This window comes from Globicephala melas, chromosome 17, assembly GCF_963455315.2.
Source record: "Globicephala melas chromosome 17, mGloMel1.2, whole genome shotgun sequence".
NCBI classification, from domain to species: Eukaryota; Metazoa; Chordata; class Mammalia; order Artiodactyla; family Delphinidae; genus Globicephala; species Globicephala melas.
Window position 1 is genome coordinate 79,487,016 of NC_083330.1, and position 16,625 is coordinate 79,503,640.

At 66.0% G+C, this 16,625-nt stretch overlaps 1 protein-coding gene across 4 annotated transcripts; it reads right to left on the bottom strand.

The window, feature by feature from the left end:
- Positions 1-714: 714 nt before the first annotated feature.
- DGAT1 (diacylglycerol O-acyltransferase 1) lies at positions 715-10,186 on the bottom strand. 4 transcript variants are annotated; one of them, XM_030876202.3, is made up of 17 exons: positions 9,902-10,183; positions 5,657-5,744; positions 3,555-3,595; positions 3,376-3,461; positions 3,241-3,293; positions 2,899-3,004; positions 2,638-2,754; positions 2,460-2,534; positions 2,275-2,378; positions 2,149-2,187; positions 2,006-2,047; positions 1,887-1,931; positions 1,697-1,809; positions 1,546-1,611; positions 1,366-1,453; positions 1,219-1,281; positions 715-1,126 (listed from the first exon to the last, which is right to left on the bottom strand). In XM_030876202.3, exons 1-17 carry the CDS (start codon positions 10,096-10,098, stop codon positions 971-973), a joined length of 1,479 nt encoding a protein of 492 aa, XP_030732062.1. In that variant the 5' UTR covers positions 10,099-10,183; the 3' UTR covers positions 715-970. The 4 variants fall into 4 exon arrangements, with proteins under 4 accessions (XP_030732062.1, XP_060142908.1, XP_030732064.1 ...); XM_060286925.1 differs by lacking the exon at positions 9,902-10,183 and adding an exon at positions 9,769-9,901; XM_030876204.3 differs by lacking the exon at positions 1,219-1,281 and having other exon boundaries at positions 9,902-10,186.
- Positions 10,187-16,625: the final 6,439 nt, after the last annotated feature.

Genomic DNA, 16,625 nt, shown 5'->3' on the forward strand with positions numbered 1-16,625 from the left:
TGGGCTGTGGCTGTACATCAGGGCACACGTGGCCCGGCACAGCCTCGGGGTTCCACCAGAGGTGGGAACAGGAGCCCGGGGCTGCCCCCACCTCCCTGGCAAGCTCTGGGAGCAAGGTATCCCGAAGGCCACACTCAGGATGTATCAAGTGGACCATCCAGCCCAGTCAGGGCCAGGAAAACTGGGCAGGGCTGGGAGGGGGCCGGGGAGGCCTCAAGCCAGCAGTTATCAGGGAGGCCACTGAGAGGGAGGCCCAGGACGAGGGTTGGGTCGGGCCACCTGCCTCATCCCAGAGGCCCAGAGCCCACCCCAGGTGAGCGCCCCAGCACGTGGCTGCCCCTCCCCAGGGGCCTGGGCACTTGGCCTTTGTGTCCTCTGCAGCCTTGCCTTGGAGTCTCGAGTCAGTCCTGATTCTCGGCCCTCTCGGCCTCCGGCCCCACCCCAAGCTGAAGTCCACTTCTGGGGAGCCCTCAGGCACACGGGGCCTGGGAGTTCTGAGGCCCCACCTTGTAGGACAAGAAGTCTTGGGATGCAGGGAGGTTGTGTCCTATGCCGCGCACCCCCTCCCCCCAGCCCAGCCACAGCCGGGCAACTGCTCCAGGCCCTGGGATGCCGAAGGGACCCAGATCCCCCTCCCATGGTCCAGCCCAAGGAAGGCCGCCCCCGCGGGACTGGGACGGCTACCACCTCCCAGCAGCCCCGTGCCCCGGAGGCTGAGGGAGCTCACTGTGGACAGCGCTTTATTGACACATTCAGACCCCTGGGCAGGATCGGCACAGCTCCCGAGTGCTGGCACCTCCCACGGGCCCAGTCTGCCGTCCCTGAGGGGGCAGGAGGGTGCCCCATAGGGGCAGAGAGGCAGCATCGAGCAGCCAGGCCTCTCCCCAGCACACAGGTGGGGGGCCGGCTCCAGCCACGGGCAGTGAGGCAAGGCGGGCAGCCGCAGCAGGGAGGGCCGGCCCGGAGCGGCTCAGGCCGCGGCCGTCGGGGCCTCGTGGTTGAGCACGTAGTAGTCGTGGACGTACATGAGCACCGCCACCGGCTGCCCGATGATGATGGTCAGCCACACGGCCGCGTTGCCGTAGTTGCCGCGGAAGAAGCGGCCCACTATCCAGGCCAGTGGGATCTGGGGACACGGGGGCCCGGTTAGCAGGCCTCAGCGACCACGGGGCTGGCTCCCGGGCGCGGAGCGGATGCCCGGCCACGCGGGGTGCTCACCTGAGCCATCATGCCCGTGAAGGCCCAGAGGCGGAACATGCGCAGAGGGACGCTCACCAGGTACTGGGTGGGGGTGAGAGGGGCGTCAGCTTACCCCTCGGCCACCCCCCGCCCGAGGTGGGGCAGACGCGCCCACAGGGCACTGACCTCGTGGAAGAAGGCCGAAGCCAGGAACACCCCCGTCCTGGCTACCCACTTGCTGCTGCCCTTCCGGAGCATGGGCTTGTAGAAGTGTCTGCAAAAGGGAGCAGCCGTGGGGCGGGCGGCCGTGGGGCGGGCGCCCGGGCCATGTGCCGCCCGCCTGCTGGCTGCAGCGCCCACACCCACCTTAGGCACCACTTGTGTACGGGGATGTTCCAGTTCTGCCAAAAGTAGGTGACGGACTCAGAGTTCCTGGGGGTCGGGAGACAGCGGGTGACCGGGCTGCGCCAGGGCCCTCCCCCCCCCGGCCCCCGGCCCCACACCCAAGGCCACCCACCACCAGTCCCGATAGAACTCCCGGTCTCCGAAGTGCATGAGCTCGGCCACGGCGTTAAGGCAGGAGTGGAACAGCCAGTAGAAGAAGATGAGCCAGATGAGGTGGTTGGGGACCTGCGGGGAGGCGCGTGCCAGGTTCCAGAACACCACCACCCCGCCCCCCACATGCCCCAACCCGCCAGGCTGCTCACCGCCAGCTTCAGGAGGCGCTCGATGATGCGGGAGTGGTCCATGTCCTGCAGAGACAGGGTGCAGCTGGCTCCCTCGGCCCCGCCCTCAGACCCCACCCCGCGAGGGCCTGCCTGCTCACCTTGAAGGGCTTCATGGAGTTCTGGATGGTGGGGACCATCCACTGCAAAGAGGGCAGGGTGTCAGCTCGCTGGCCGCCCGAGCTACCCTCCTCCAGCAACTCCCCCACCCCGCACAGCGCAGCCCCCAGCCCAGCCCGCGTACCTGCTGAATCAGCCCCACCATGAGCTGCGTGAGGAACAGCTGGAGGAGGAAGCAGAGAACAGCGGGCTGAACCCCCAAGTGCCCCGTGGCCCCCCAGCCCGCGAGGGCCCCAGCCTCCAGCCTCACCATCTCAAGGAGCCGACGCAGCAGGAAACGCTTTCGGATGCGGGCGGAGCGGGGGAAGTTGAGCTCGTAACACAGGGTGGGGGCAAAGAGGAAGTAGTACAAATCTGCAACGGGAGGGTGGGGCTAGCAGGCCGAGGCCCCGGCCCCGGCAGCGCCCCTCCCCCAGGCCCTGGCAGGGTTCTCACCTCGGTAAGTCAGGTTGTCAGGGTAGCTCACGGTGCACTGGGCGGCTCCCCCGTTGGCCTTCTTACCCGCAGCAGCTACGAGCAAGTGGCAGGGCGGGGTGAGGCTGCGATGCTGCCCGGGTCCAGCCCCACAGCAGGTGGCAGCCCCGGGTGGCCCCAGCCCCAGGCAGCCCCTCACCAGCCTTGGCCTTGGCCCTAGCCCTGCGCTGCTGTCGGCACCACAGGTTGACGTCCCGATAGGAGAACAGCTTGAGGAAGAGGATGGTGTACGCCATCAGAGCCAGCACGGAGCCCACTGCAGGAGAGGCAAGCTCAGGCCATGCACCCCCCACACTGGCCACAGGGGAGCCACGGCCACAGGGGCAGCCCCTGTGGCTCGCCTGGGTCTCTCCTGCGGGCCCCAGAGACAGGTTGGGATGGGCTGAGATGGGTGGCCCACCTGGAGTGATGGACTCAAGCAGTAAGGCCACAGCCGCCGGGAAGCAGAGAATAGTGGCCAAGTTGAGCACGTGCAGCAGCAGCCCTGCTGGCTCCGTCAGGGCACCCTGAGGTGGCGGGGGGGGGAAGCACAGCGCTCAGCCGGGGGCCCTCGCTCCCCGGCCAGAGGGTCTCCCTAGGGCATGGCTGCCAGGCCTGTGGTGCAGCCCCTCCCGGGAAAGCCACACACAGCCCCAAAGCCTGGATGAGACACAGTGGGCCGGGCTGCTGGTCTGCCCTAAGTCTGGCTGGAGAGGAGCAGACCTCCGGGCAGGGCGAGGGTGGGCGTGAGGGTGCTGCTCACCACAGCCAGGCGCTTCTCCACCTGGAACGCAGCCACGGCAAAGACGTTGGCCACTGAGGACAGAAGCGCCACAGGGCAGGTTCAGGCTCGGGTCAGCCCCGTCCCCACCCGAGGCCTCCTGGGCACTCAGCTCACCAATGACCAGGCACAGGGCGGGCCAGCTGTAGGGGTCCTTCAGAAACAGAGACACCACCTGGATGGGATCCACCAGGATGCCGTACCTGCGGATGGGCAGGTGGGGGTGAGGGTCTGAGCGGGGGAGAAGGGCGGGGCCTGAGCCGGCAGTGGGCGGGGCAGGGCCAGGGCCCACTCACTTGATGAGGTTCTCTAAAAATAACCGTGCGTTGCTCAAGACCTGCGAGAGAGAGGGGGACACGACTCCGTCACCTCTGGCCCCGGAGCAGCCACCCCAGCTCCTCCCGGCACCCCTGGGTCCCAGCAGCAGCCTCCACCCTGCAGGCCCAGCCCTGCCTGACCTCACGCCAAGCTCCAAGACTCGCCAGCCACCCCGCAGACGCCAGCGCAGGGGCGGGAAGCCCCTCGGCACTGCCCCCGGCACGCCAACAGGAGCCGCCCCGACACCAGGCATCTCCCAGATGCCTGTGTCTTCAGCAGCAGACAGAGACCCACGCCGCCCAGCAGCCCGCACCCATCCCACCGAGCTGGTGAGGGCCCCAAGGCCACAGCAACAGTCCCAAAGTCCAAGCCTGCCGGATGGAGCCACGACCCACGCCCAGGGCGCCGCCCTGCCAGTCAGGCCCCGGCTGTGTGGCAGGCGCTGCACCGGGAGTGCCCATGCCCTGTGGGCCAGAGTCCTGAGGGGCCGGGGGAAGCTGGGCCTGGAACGCCACACTGTGACTCACGCCCCTGCCCGCCTCGGCCATTCCTGCGGCAACAGCAGCTGAGGATGGAGCCCCATCACAACAAGCTCTTGCCTTAGCCGGTGGCTGGGGGCCTGGCTTTCCTCTGCAGGGACGGGGACCTGCTCCCTCACCCCACAAGGCACAGGCCCCGTGCAGGTTACGGAAGGGTCCGCAGAAAAGTGATGCCTCTCCAGGGGACACTGGTGGGGTCCCTTACCTGGCAAGGTTCACGAGGAGGTGAACAAGCTCAGAGATGCAGGGGCCAGCTGCCACACCCTCTCCCAGTCACACGCCTGAGCGGCCAGCTTACCAGGACACACGCGGTCCTACAGTGTCACCCCACCTGGCGGTGGCCTGTCCTGAGAGCTCACAGCAGGCGAGAGCTGGAGCTGCAAACAGGCAGCACCCACCTGGAGGCCCAGGCTGCAGAGGGGACGCAGCGCGGGATGCGCATCTCCTACAGGAAGGGTGTGGCAGAGGTACCAGAAGCAGGGGGAAGGCTTTGGGGCGACACCAAAGGGCCAGGCAGGCCCAGGGGCTGCAGGGGAGCAGACAGTGCCGCCCAGGCAGCTGAGGGCCCGCCCCACACGACCCCCTCTTCACAAACCCAGCCTCGGCCGGCAACGGCCTCCAGAGACCAGGGACACGTCATCTCCTGGGTCTGGGCTGGCCAATGGCCCGCCCTCCCCTTGCCCAGCCAGCTTCTCACCCACCAGGCTGCATGGTGCCCCACAGCTCCCCAGGGAGCCTCCTGGGGCCACAGGCAGGGAAGGTGCGGGAGCCCCTTGCACACGGGCAGCCGCGGGAGCCACGCCCAAGACAGGCAGACACGTCGGGTGGAGGGTCAAGGGTGATGTGCCACGTCAGCCCTGAGTGGCGGGGGCAGAGCCCAGAGAGGCCCCTGCCCCCTGCCCCGCCCGAAGGCTGTACCCTGGAGCGCTGGACTCTAGCTGCCAAATGCCGGAGGAGCGGGGCCCCTGAAGCAGTGGCCTCGACCAGGCCGCAGAGCGAGGCAGGCGCGGGGCTCCCCACTCTCACCCTCCTGAGACTGAGGGAGGGGAGCCCGGGGCTAGAACCGTATTCTCACCCCTGCTCCTCCAAGTCCAGGCCTGCCCGGGGGCTCCACGCCCATGAGGGCCATTTGGAACAGAAGAGGAAACTCTTCGCGGAGCCCCAAGACCACTCACACGCGCTGCCAGGAGGCCCTGCGCCCACAGCACCCCTTCCACAGCCCCAAGGCCCACCAGCCCATCTACTCCTTCCTGCCCCCACGCCAAGCCAGAGAAGCCCCTCAGGAGACCCCAGCCCCTCGGGCACAGCCCACGGCACAAAGGCTCCCACGCTAGCCCTGCAGGCGTCTCCTGGGATTCAACAGGGACAAGGGTTGAGTGTGTGCCCTCCGGGAGCCCAGTATACGGCCGCTGCAGGCACCGCCACCACGATCCCCCTCCACTCAGCCCAGCCACAAAAGCTCTGGCCACCCGCCCCAGGGGGCAGAGCTCGTGCCCCGCCTGGCCACAGGGACACCTGCTCCAAGATGCCACCCTACTTACCAGCATCACCACACACCAATTCAGGATGCCACGGTAGTTGTTGAAGCCACTGTCAGAGCTGAACAGAGAATCCTGCAGGCGGTGGCACCTGGAAAGCAGGAGTGGGCACCCGCAGAGCCCAAGGCAGTGAGAACCTCGAGCGAGGCCCAAAGCAGGCCCATGCCTCCCAGCACTGGCAGACACCTGTGAACCTGGCCACACCCAGCCCCTCACTCTGGGCAGCGCACGCCCATCTGCCCACCAGCCTACTCCCCAACTGTCACCAGAGAGGGGCCAGGCCGTGCCAAGCTCTCAGGAACACCCAGAGGCCTGCCGCTCCACACTGCGGGTGGGCGGGGCACGCCACAGGCAGGAGCTGGCTACGGGGCGGCTGGAGTCCCCCAGGCTGGGAGCACCCCTCCCCCCACAGCTGCCTCTGGTTGCCGCCACCCTCGCTGGCTAAAGAGTGCTGATGGCCCACAGGAAGAGTCCACCCCAGGGGTCCGGGGGCCCATCCGGCAATGCTGGACAGATGGGGGGGTGCGAATCTGCCTTTGCAGTCAGCCCAGCCCACCACCCAGTGAGCCAAGGGCCCCACTCCAACCGCCTCCTCCCTCCATCTGGCCCACACAGGTCCCAGCGGGCACCGGCACTCAGGCACTGGACGCCTGATGGCAGGGAGGTCTACAGTAGAAGCCAGCGGAGGCGCTTTCGGTGCCCCCCGCCCTTGAGCGCTCCCACCCAGCGCCAGGGCTGGGGGACACAGACGCAGACCCTCACGTCCCTGCCTGACCCTCAGGGCGAGGCAGAGGTGGAGGGGCCACAGCACGACGGGGCAAGGCTCAGACCTCGTGCCGGTCCTTGGCGGCAGCCCCGCCTCACCCCGAGTGCCCTGCCACCAGGAGGCCTTCCACGGCATTGAGCAAGGCCTCCGGTTTTGTAAGAGAAGCCAGGGCCTCCCCTTCCCTCCTGTGGACACAGCTCCACCTCAAGAGGCAGCTGGGGCACAGGAGAAGACAGGGCCTCCGGGGGTGGCCCTGCCTCTGTGGCAGGCCTGGCTACGGCTGGGGTCAGCACTCAGACAGCCGCACCCAGGAGATGAGGGCCAGGGAGGACGAGACACCACTCAGCATCTTCAGCCAGGGCAGTGCTGACGGTCTGACCTCTGCCTTCCCAGACCGAGGTGTGCCCCCACCTGGCCCACCCGCCTCTCCCAGTCACAGCCCTGGCCTCCTCGCACCTGCCCTCCAGCGCCATCCTGGAGCACGCGCAGCAGGGCTGTGAGCTCCACCCCAGGCGCTCTGCCTTTCGAAGAGGCAAGCAGAGCTCCAAGGCCCAGCTCCCCAGACAGGACAGTCTCTGGGCCTCTCCACTGGCCGGGCTTGCCCAGAACCCTCCCCCAAATTCAAGCCCAGTCGCTTTTACTGGAAGCGTCCCAAAGCCACCTCATGCTACAAGCTGCCAACCGCCATCTGCATGTCCACGCCCGGCTCGACACGCCCAGGGGACTGTTTCACAACAGCGTGACCCCTGCCCGCTTTGGGCCACCGAGAAGACCACGCTGACTTTATCTGCAGCAATCTCTAAGATGAAACTGGGGGTGAGGGAGCGGTGGCATTTTCCAAACCTGACAACAAGTAACATTATAAAAGCTCTCCCAGATCGCTGCTGTCAAGCTCCTAAGGCCTTCCCCAAGCCACCCACACCCGCCCCTCAGGTCCCTCCACCGGCCTTCTGACGACCCCCAACCCAGGCAGCTCTGTGCCCCCAGAGGTCGGAGGGCCCGACCCAGGGAAGGAAGCCCACCGCCCACCAATCCCCCCAGAGGTCCAGCCTTGCCGATGCAGTCAGCTGCAGTGGACCAGAGGGCACCAGGCATGGTTGGCATGGACGCGGGGCCTGGCCGCCTCGCCCAGAGCTCTGTCACCCTCTCCCCTACTGCAGGCGCTGCCCGCGCCTCTGTGCCCTCCAGCGGCCTGCCCACCTGCTCCCAAGTCCCACCCAGCCAGCAGGGCCATTCTAACTCATCACAGGCATCACCTCTTTCACCACCTCACACCAGCACTGGGAGGCGGGCACACAGGGAAACTGAGGCTCACTGAGGTTCAAAGTCTGCCCAGAGGCACAGCCCCAAGTGTGGACCACACACGCGGGACCACACGGTCCAGCTCCAGGGCCAGTTAGAACAAGGAGGGGGCAGGGTGCCAGCTCGCCTCCCAGCTGCCACCCCCTTGGCACTTCCTCCAGTTGGGTGGGCTCCCCGTGTCCTCAGTCCCTGCTAGAGAGGGAGAAACAGAGGACACCCCAGAGACAAACCCCTGGGAGAGCCCCACGACAAGAAGGCCCCGCCTGGAGGGCCCGTGAACCAAGGGCTGGAGAGCGCACAGGCGAGTGTGGTGCACCTGAAAGGAATGAGCTGAGAGGCAGGGCTAGAGGGGCGGCCCTCCTTCCGGCCCCACCCAGAGCGTGACCGCCCTGGCCAGGCCAAGGTGAGCAGGAAGTGTCGGGAGGGGAGGGAGGAAGAAGGGGGAGGAACAAGCAGGGAGGAGAGGCGGCAGGTGAGAGGAAGATGACGGGGAGGAGGGGCGGCGGAGGCCAGATGCCAAGCGGGCAGACAGAGCAAGGCCTGGTTCTGCCCCAGGAGACCCAACCCCTGCGGTATCTGGCAAGAGGGACAAGCGCACAGAGCCTGTGTGTCCTGCAGACCCGAGGGGACTGTGGCCCATCCCTGCCACCTCCAGCTCCTCTTCCCAAGGGTCCCAGCCTTGACGGTGGGCAGTCGGGGCTCCTGCTGGCTCAGCCCAACTAGCAGGAGTACAGGGGAGGCTTCTGGCCACCTGACCTGCGTAGAGCAGGAAAGTGACTGCCCGCCCAGGGTGACAGCTTGGCCCAAAGCTGGCACACTCCCCCCATCTCATACAAAATGACCCCAAATCCCACCCCCTCCAGAGGGAGATGGAGCCAGCCACGCCCCTGCCTCCTGGAGAGGATAATGTGGGGAGGTGGCAGAGGGGACTCCAGGACACTCCTATCCTTTGCATCCTCCCTCAGTCCCACCTCAGGCCCACAGGAAGCCAGCACCCCTCAGGAGAGCCGCCCTCATGAACTCTGCGCCAGACCTTTGCCCACACTGCTCAGTGCTGAGATTATCTTATCTCCCAGGTGAACTGTGCGCACCCCAAGGGCAAGGACAGTGCCTGCACCACAGCTGCCTTTGCCCATCCCCTCCCCACAGTACCCAGTGAAGAAAGCCTCGGTTCTTCTTTCATGAGAGAGCAAATCCTTGCCAACCCACTGACAGGTTGCCCACTTCCTCCTTGATAATCTCTAGCTCTGGAGCTGCTTCCAAAGCCAGAGTCCCTGAGGGCCCCTGGGCCGGGAAGGCTCCGGTGGGGGGAGGGGGCGTGGAGGACGGCAAAGCGACCGCCTGGAGCCAGCTGCAGGACTTAGCCAATGCCCAGGTGGGCCAGGTCCTCGCCATCAGCCACAGCTTGCTCCCCACCCGCTTCCCATGAGTCCTTCAGCTAAGCAGGGAGACCACCTGTGGGTGTGCCCACTTCAAATCCTTCTCCTGTACCCCAGCCAGGGGTGAGAGTCCCAATACAGGACCCATCTCTGACCCTAGAGCAGGCATTTGTGCTGGTAATATAAGCAGGACCCCAGGCCAATCAAGCGCTGGGTAAAGGATGAGGGGCCTTTGTGAAGACCATTCTTGGGAGGGTCTGCAAGGAATGAGAATCCCTCTCGCATTGCCCCCTGCCCCTTTCCTCAGGCAGTCCCAAGCTCCTGCTGGCCCACTCCCCAGCCAGCCCACCCTCCTCTGGGAGCCTTATCTACCCACAAGGCACCCCTCATAGCCCTCAGGAGGGGCCCCCTTCATCACACACCGCCAGACGCCATCCATCTCCTTCCAGGAAGAAGACAGTACGGGTGGCTGGAACCAGCCCACCTCGGGCTCCAGGTTCTGGGCTCACCCTGGGAAAGAGCCTCAGGACCCACCTAAAGATGGGCAGGGGGGGGCGTCTGGAAGCTGGGCCGGCTCCCCTCGGCGCCCCCACCTGTGTGACTCTGTCAGGCGACCCTCCACCCCTAACCTCTCCCTAAGTTTCCCCGCGGAGGCCCAAGGGGCACACCTGTCCACGCAAAGTCCGGAAGCCAGGCTCTCGGGCTCGGAATCCGAGCTGCGGCGGACACGCCTGGGGGAACAGCGAGGGTCGCGCAGGCCCCGGGTCGGGGTCAAAGGTTAGGGGTCAGGCGCACCGCTACCTCAAATCCCACTGGCCGCTGCCCACGTCGACGTCTCCGTCCTTGTCCTTCTCCGGGGCAGGCGCGTCCCCCCCGGCGCCCACGTCCCGTACCTCCTCTTCCGCCGCTGCCGCCGCGGGCCCGCTGCCGCCCTGGCTCGAGGGCCGCGACCCCGTCCTCCGGCGCCGGGAGCCGCTCGCGCCGCTGCGATCGCCCATGGCCTCAGCCCGCACCCAGCCGCGGCGGAGTCGTGGTCCACCGCGCTCGCAGCGCCCGAGGCCCGAGGCCCCGCCTCCAGTCCCTCGGCCAGAGGCCGCCACCGCCCCCTGTCGGCCGCCGTAGCCTGCGCCGCCAATCAGCGCGCAACCGCCGGGTCCTCCCCGAGCCCGCGGCAGCGTCGCTCCCGGAGCTGCTAACTGGCCCGTGGCCGCGGCGCGCGTCCATTTGTAGTCCGCTGGCGCGCGGGGCACGCTGGGAGTTGTAGTCTCATGGCGCAAGCCGGAGCGCGGAGGCGGGCGCGCAGCCAGGGGCGGACGCTGCTCCCCGAGGGCCTCGGCGGAAAACGCGCGGCTTCCTGGCAGCTGGAAGCCCCTCCTGACCGCTGCCTGACCCTTGTCCCGCTCTTTCAACGCAGGGTTTCGTCATGCCTCAGCCCAGGCGCGGGGTGGGGGATGTGGGTTATTTATGAAGTGCCTCGTGCGTTACTGTCAGACAGACACCTAGGGCGTTGATGCTCCGCGAGCCCTCTAGTTGCTACCGTAGGCCCCCGCTTTTCCTCCGCTTAGGTTGTTCAGACAAGCGCCAGGCCAAAGGATGGAGCGAGAGAAAGGCCCCAGGCCCCGCGTCCCGGGTACCTCCACCTGGCCCGCCTACGCCCAGGGCAGCACTTCTCCCCTGCAGGCCCAGGACGGGGAAGGGCAAGGGTGCTGCCCTCGCCCCCACAATGGGCACGCCCGGCCCGCCTCTCCACCCAGCCCCCTTCTGCCCTCGTCCGCAGACTTGCAGAGCTTCCCGCCTTTCGCACCCGGGCCAGTTTTGCCAGGGCGTGGGGATCCTGAAGTGCCAGTTCGCGGCGGCCCAGAGGCTTCTGTGTCATTGCACAGTCTGCAGTCATCCAGTCGTTAAATGAAGCAACTAATACACCATAACAACTGCACGGGGAGAACCGTGGGCGGGCAAGTCCGGTCCCACTTGGCTTGACCTGCATTTTGCAAAGAGCATGGAGTGTGAGTATCCTGGATTTCCGGATGCGAGGGTTCACTGGGGGCTCAGGCCTGGTTTACCCAAGAAACACCCCTAGCCGCAGAACCCACTCCATTCACTCCTCTGAGGTAAGCAAGGCCGAGAAGATCACCTCTCTGAAAGCAAATAAACCCAGAGGCTCAGCCTGAGGTCAGCCCTCCTTCCCGCCCGGCTTGCCCTGGATCCATCACCTCCACGGACAGGCACCTGGGCCCCCTGGTGACACATGCTTCTGCCACCGGACCATTTGCGACTTATAGCAGCCTGGCATCCCTTCCTGGCAGGCTGAGGCTACCTTGCAGGTGTTTTCGAGTAGCCTGCTAAAGGGGCCGCCCTCATTGGGCGCCAGAACCCCTCCTGCGTGCCCACATGGCCCAGCCTCGGCGGGTCAGGACCAGCCCCGTCTCTTATCCAGTGTCCAAGAACGTTCGTCTGTTCCTAGGCAGACCTGAGCCAGGGGGAGCTAGGCCTTTCTGAGTACTGATCCCAAGGGAGGTCGGACGCAGGAGAGGGTCCTCTCGGGAGCCCGCAGCGTAGGGGTGAGCCCTGGGAGCTCTGGCCCTCCCTCCCAATGACCTCTCCCAGGCAGCTAGTGGTAAGCTCCCCACCCACGCCCACGTGTCTCCGCGCACCTTCTGGCCCTGCCATCCTCCAATAAAGAGCCAAGACTAGAGGGCCGGCCCGGACTGGCACGCTGATTGGTAGAGGAGAAGATCGACGGCTCAGGCTGCCAGTAGGCCCAGAGAGGCTGAGCGCAGTAGCCAACGAGGAGTGAAGGGCCGTGTTAGAAGCGGCTGCCTGTGTCCGCGTCCAGGCTCCAAGTCGTCGGCAGACAAGAAGCAGTAGGAGTGAGGGGACCAGGGTGGACTGGGGGCCGCCAGAAAGGACCGATCTGACCGGGGCCTGTGGGGGAACCAAGGGTTCCACCACTGAAGTTGAGAGCAAGATGAAGGCCTCGAGCCAATGGGAAGGCAGGGGCTGTGAAGGCACCAATAAGGAAGAGCCCCTGTACCAGCGGGGTGCAGGGCCTGTCTGAGGGAGGCGGAGGCCTGTGGTTGATAGTGGACGGGACTTCTAGGAGGGAGGTGGGGCCTACGCCAGCCCCGCCCACAGCCCCAGCACCTCAGGATCCTGGGTGCGGTGCGGCCCAGACCCACAGGGGAGAGGCAAAAGGTCAAGGTAGGTGAGGTTGTCTGGGGACAAGTGTGTGCATGAGGAGTTGTCGAAGAAAGCTTAGTGGCGAGTTTCCCTGCTGGTGGAAGCAACACCTGGCCCGGGGTGAGGAACCTGCAGGTCTGGTCGAATAAAGGGCTGGAAGGGTTTTGGGGTTTAGAAAGGGCCTCGAGCTGACACTAGGTTGGAGGCACCGCGGGCAGGCCAAGGAAGCCTGTGAGGGAAGACACTGGACATGGTGACCAGCAGCCTGTTCTCTGGAATGCAAAGTTCTGTCCATGGACACCTGTGGAGACAAGCGTGGGCTCGTCCCAGGCACCGGGGAGGCAGCCTCCATCCTTCCACCCCCATTGCCCCTTAGAGTCTTGGAGAAGCAGAAACAGTCAATCCAGACCCCGAAGCTGAGGAGCCCTGGGGAGGAGTGGACCTCTGAGAGCCTTCCTCCCTGCCATTGGTGCCCACCCAGGTGTGAATCTGAGTTTAGGATGGGTGGGGTATTGGGCAGGGCTTAAGTCAAAGGCAGCCCTTGGACAAGTTGTTCCTCCCCCTGAGGCTCAGTCTTCATATGCAAATTAGGCAATGCTTCCTACCTATCCTCTACCAATACTGGGGGCTTTCCTGAGGTTGTTAAGGCTGATGACGCTCCCCAGAAGGGGGCGCCCACCTCCAGGTGAGCCCCACCCTGAGCAGCAGGCCCACAGGCTATGGTCTGTTGCAGGTCAGTCTCCCCTGCTGTCCATACCAGTGGAGTCTGGGTGGGCCTGTCCCCTGCCAGTGTGCAGACAGCTGCTCTGGGCCTGGGATGACCTGGTTTGACCACATGTCTCCAAAGATGTGGGACCTCTCAGCTCATGCCTACCTCCCTGGGTGCCGAGGGCATTTGCTGCGGTAGGAGTCCCTGTCCCTGGGCTCTCTGAGCCCAGCACAGCCCTGCCCCTCATCTCCTCAACATGACGTCCTGTCTAGAGCCCGAGGGCTGTGGGTGGCTGTGGGCGGCTGTGGGAACTCCTATGACCCCTGGGCACCTCCTCCCCAGAGCCAGCCTGGCCCAGCTACCTATGGAGGGCTCCTCAGTGTGGGAACATATCCCCTGAGTCTGGGAGTCAGGATGTGGACAGCAGGCTGCAGGAAGGGGTCAGACCCCACACCCTCTGCTGTCCCCATGTTCTCCAGTGGCATCGAGGAAGGCTCGCTGGTGGCTGTCAGGCCTGTAGGGACAGCAGGAGCCCCTACAGGAAGAGTGGGGGTGTCCCAGGCCACAGGATTACAGGCCCTGCTGCACCTCCTCTGGCCATTCTAGATCAGTCCCGGGCCAGATCTGACTGTAGCCTCCCCAGTTCCTGGCACAGAGCAGAGTCACCTGCCACAGGAGAAATGCTAACTGCCTTGCCTTCAGGGGTCTGACAAGCCGGCCCTCCAGGGTGGAAGACTGCCTTCTCGCAAAAGAAGACACGGGCGCACCCCAGCAAAAGGCAGCGGCGCGACTCCAAGGCTGTGTGGGTAGGGTGCCACTCCCAGCGCTGGGCCTGCGCCTGCCCCGACCTCTTACGAGCGGCAGGACCCGGAAGACGCCTCCTAGGTGACCCCAGTGCCCCCTGCTGCGCGGGCCCAGCCCTGTATACACCAGCCCGACACTCCGAGTTCTATCAAGAGTGGCATTTATTCTCCTCGTGGAGGTGCGGTGCTCCGGGGAGCTGGTGCTATTGTGCTTAGGAAGGAGGTCTGTCCGTCCGTCCGTCTGTCCGGCCGGCCCGGCCCCAAACGGGGGCGGAAGAGGGGCGCGGCCCGAGTAAAAATCCCGGCCTGTTCCGGGTGGGAGTATGTACAAGGCGGCGGGGCGCAGGCGGGGGTGGGGGCGGGGCGGGCCGGCGGCCGCAGCCCCCACCCGAGGGCCCCCGCATCTCGGGCCCTACTCGTAGAATCAGTACAAAATAGGTGCTACCTAAACGTTCCTTCTACCTGAATTCGCTAAGTCGGTTATTGTGCTGCTTAGTTATGGGGGCGGGAGGGGGCCCATGGCTTTCCACGGCGGCGGCGGGGTGTGGGGAGAAGCGGGAGACCCTGGCCGGCCCACAGCCCTCCGGCCTTCTCCTTAGGTAGGTAGATAGGCATGTGGGGTAGAGTGGGGTGCCTGTGTGTGCGTGTGCATGCAGGTGTGCCCAGCGCAAGCGGGGCAGGCCCCAGCTTGGGAGCTGTGTGAACACCAAGCTGGGATGTAGGGGTCTTGGACGTGGGCTCTGCTGTGCTGGCCTCTCAGGTCCAGGTGCCCCGCTGCAGGAGCAGCGGAGTAGCAGCTGGGCTTGGTACCCACGGGGATGGGGCTAGCCAGGTCAAATGCTCCAGCGTGCACCTTTTCTTCTGGCCTGGAGCCCTGGACTGACGTGACAGAGCCCTCATTGCCAGGGGATGGAAGGAATGGGATTCGGTATGGGTGGCCCTGGTGGCGCTGGGCCTTGGGGCCCTCGGTCTGTGCCACCTGAGCTGAGAACCCAGGCCCAAGTCAAAGGCAGAGCCCCACTGCCCCCAGCACTAGCTCGGCGCTGGGGCGGGGAGGAGTGAGGGGCCACGGTTAGGTCTAGGGACCGCGGCTCTCTCTGCACCTGCGGCCATCCCTGGCCCACCCAAGCCCGTTGGGCCCGTCACAAACGTACACACACACACACACACACACACACCCCGCAGGTCGCCACGTCCCTAGCGGACTCAGAAGGGGGCCTGGAACATAGTTGGTGCCTAATGAAGGATTGGTGGGTGATGGACGACTGAAGGAGGGGTCTTGGGGGGCAACCACCCCGCCCCGCCCCTGAAACCATTACACCCGCCGGCCTCTGCCGTGGGGGGGAGGAGGAGGAGGAGGGAGGAGGAGGGGGAAGAAAGTCTGCGCGTCCGGCCCCGCGCAGCGTCCCTGATCTAGGGGCCTATGGGGTGGGTGGGGCAGGGGGATACCTGATTCTCAGTAACTCTAGAGGCGGCGGCAGCTTCGCATGCAGTGCGCATTATTGCTCTATAGTCGGCTTCGGACTAACTAAGAGGGACAGGGAGCGGGCAGCCCCGGGAAGGGACGGGAGGTGGGTGGGGCTGCATGCAGTGACGTCACAAAGGCGGCGGCCAATGGGGCGGGCCCTTGGGGCGGTGTCGCCGCCGAGGCTTTGGCATAGACGGGCGTAAGTTGGCAACAGAGTGAGGGCGGGGCCTGGGGTTCCAGGGAGGGGACCGGCCTCTGAGAGGCGGGGCCTGAGGCTCCCAAGAGGCGGAGCCCGGGTGGGGCGGGGTTCAGGGGCGGGGAAAGTGATCCAGGACATCCCAAACCCCTGGCGTCGGCGGGAAGGATAGGGGCCGCAGCGCCCCTTCCCTGACCCGAGTGCAATCCGTTCATAAATATAACGTACAAATACAGAAAGAAACCCGACGCATCCGCAACCCCCCCCCAGGGGGCTTTACCCGCAAAGCGAATACAGAGAGGTGTGTAGAGGGCTGTGCCCAGGCCTGCCTGCCGGGCCCCAGAAATCCGTCCTCCAACACCGAATGCCCGGGTACGAGGGAGGGGGCCCCGGGGCAGGGCGGGAGCGGGTTCTGAGGAGGTCGGATAAGTCCATGCGATTTGATATGCGTCATTATTATTCGTTATGGAGGACAGAGCCCGGGAAGCTGGGCTGGAAGAATTCGGATTTGGCAGGGGATGCGAGGCGAGGGTAGGAGAGCGGCTCGGACTGAGGCCCCAGAAGGAACCCAAGGGAGAGAGGTGCCGCCATCCGCCCCCCTCCCCGATCCCCAACGCGTCTAACACTCCTGGGGTTCAACGAACACTGAGGAGTAGGGACGCCTCTGCAGCCCCCCATCCTGCCCCTCCCCCGCCTGCTGCTGGGGAGGGACCGGCTCCCTGGACGTCTAGGCCGCAGGCCTGGCCCTGGAAGGCTTGGGAAGGGGTGGGGAAGACCTGAGTCTCTGCGACACGATCCAGGGGCGCAGAAGAGGGAGGAAGGGGGCGCTCCCTACCTCACCCCACCCCGGTCTTCAGAGACCTAACTCGGAGATGAGGTTCGGTTCTGGGTCTCCTCGACCCTATTGCTGGGAAAAAGCCTGGGGCACCCTGGAGGGGAAGGGAGGGGGCTCGGGGTGGGTCTCCCCTCGGGACCCTATTGCTTGAAGGGGCCGGCAGGGCCCCCGGCGGGCGGGGCGGGGCCGGGCCCCCTCCCCCTATTGCTGTGAGGAGGGGCCCGCCCTCCGGCCCCTCCGCCCGTTCGCCGGCGGAGACCTCCCTGGGGGCCCGTATTGCTGAGAGCCGACCCGGCCGGCGGAGGCCACGCCGCCCTAGGCCTGCACGGGGCTG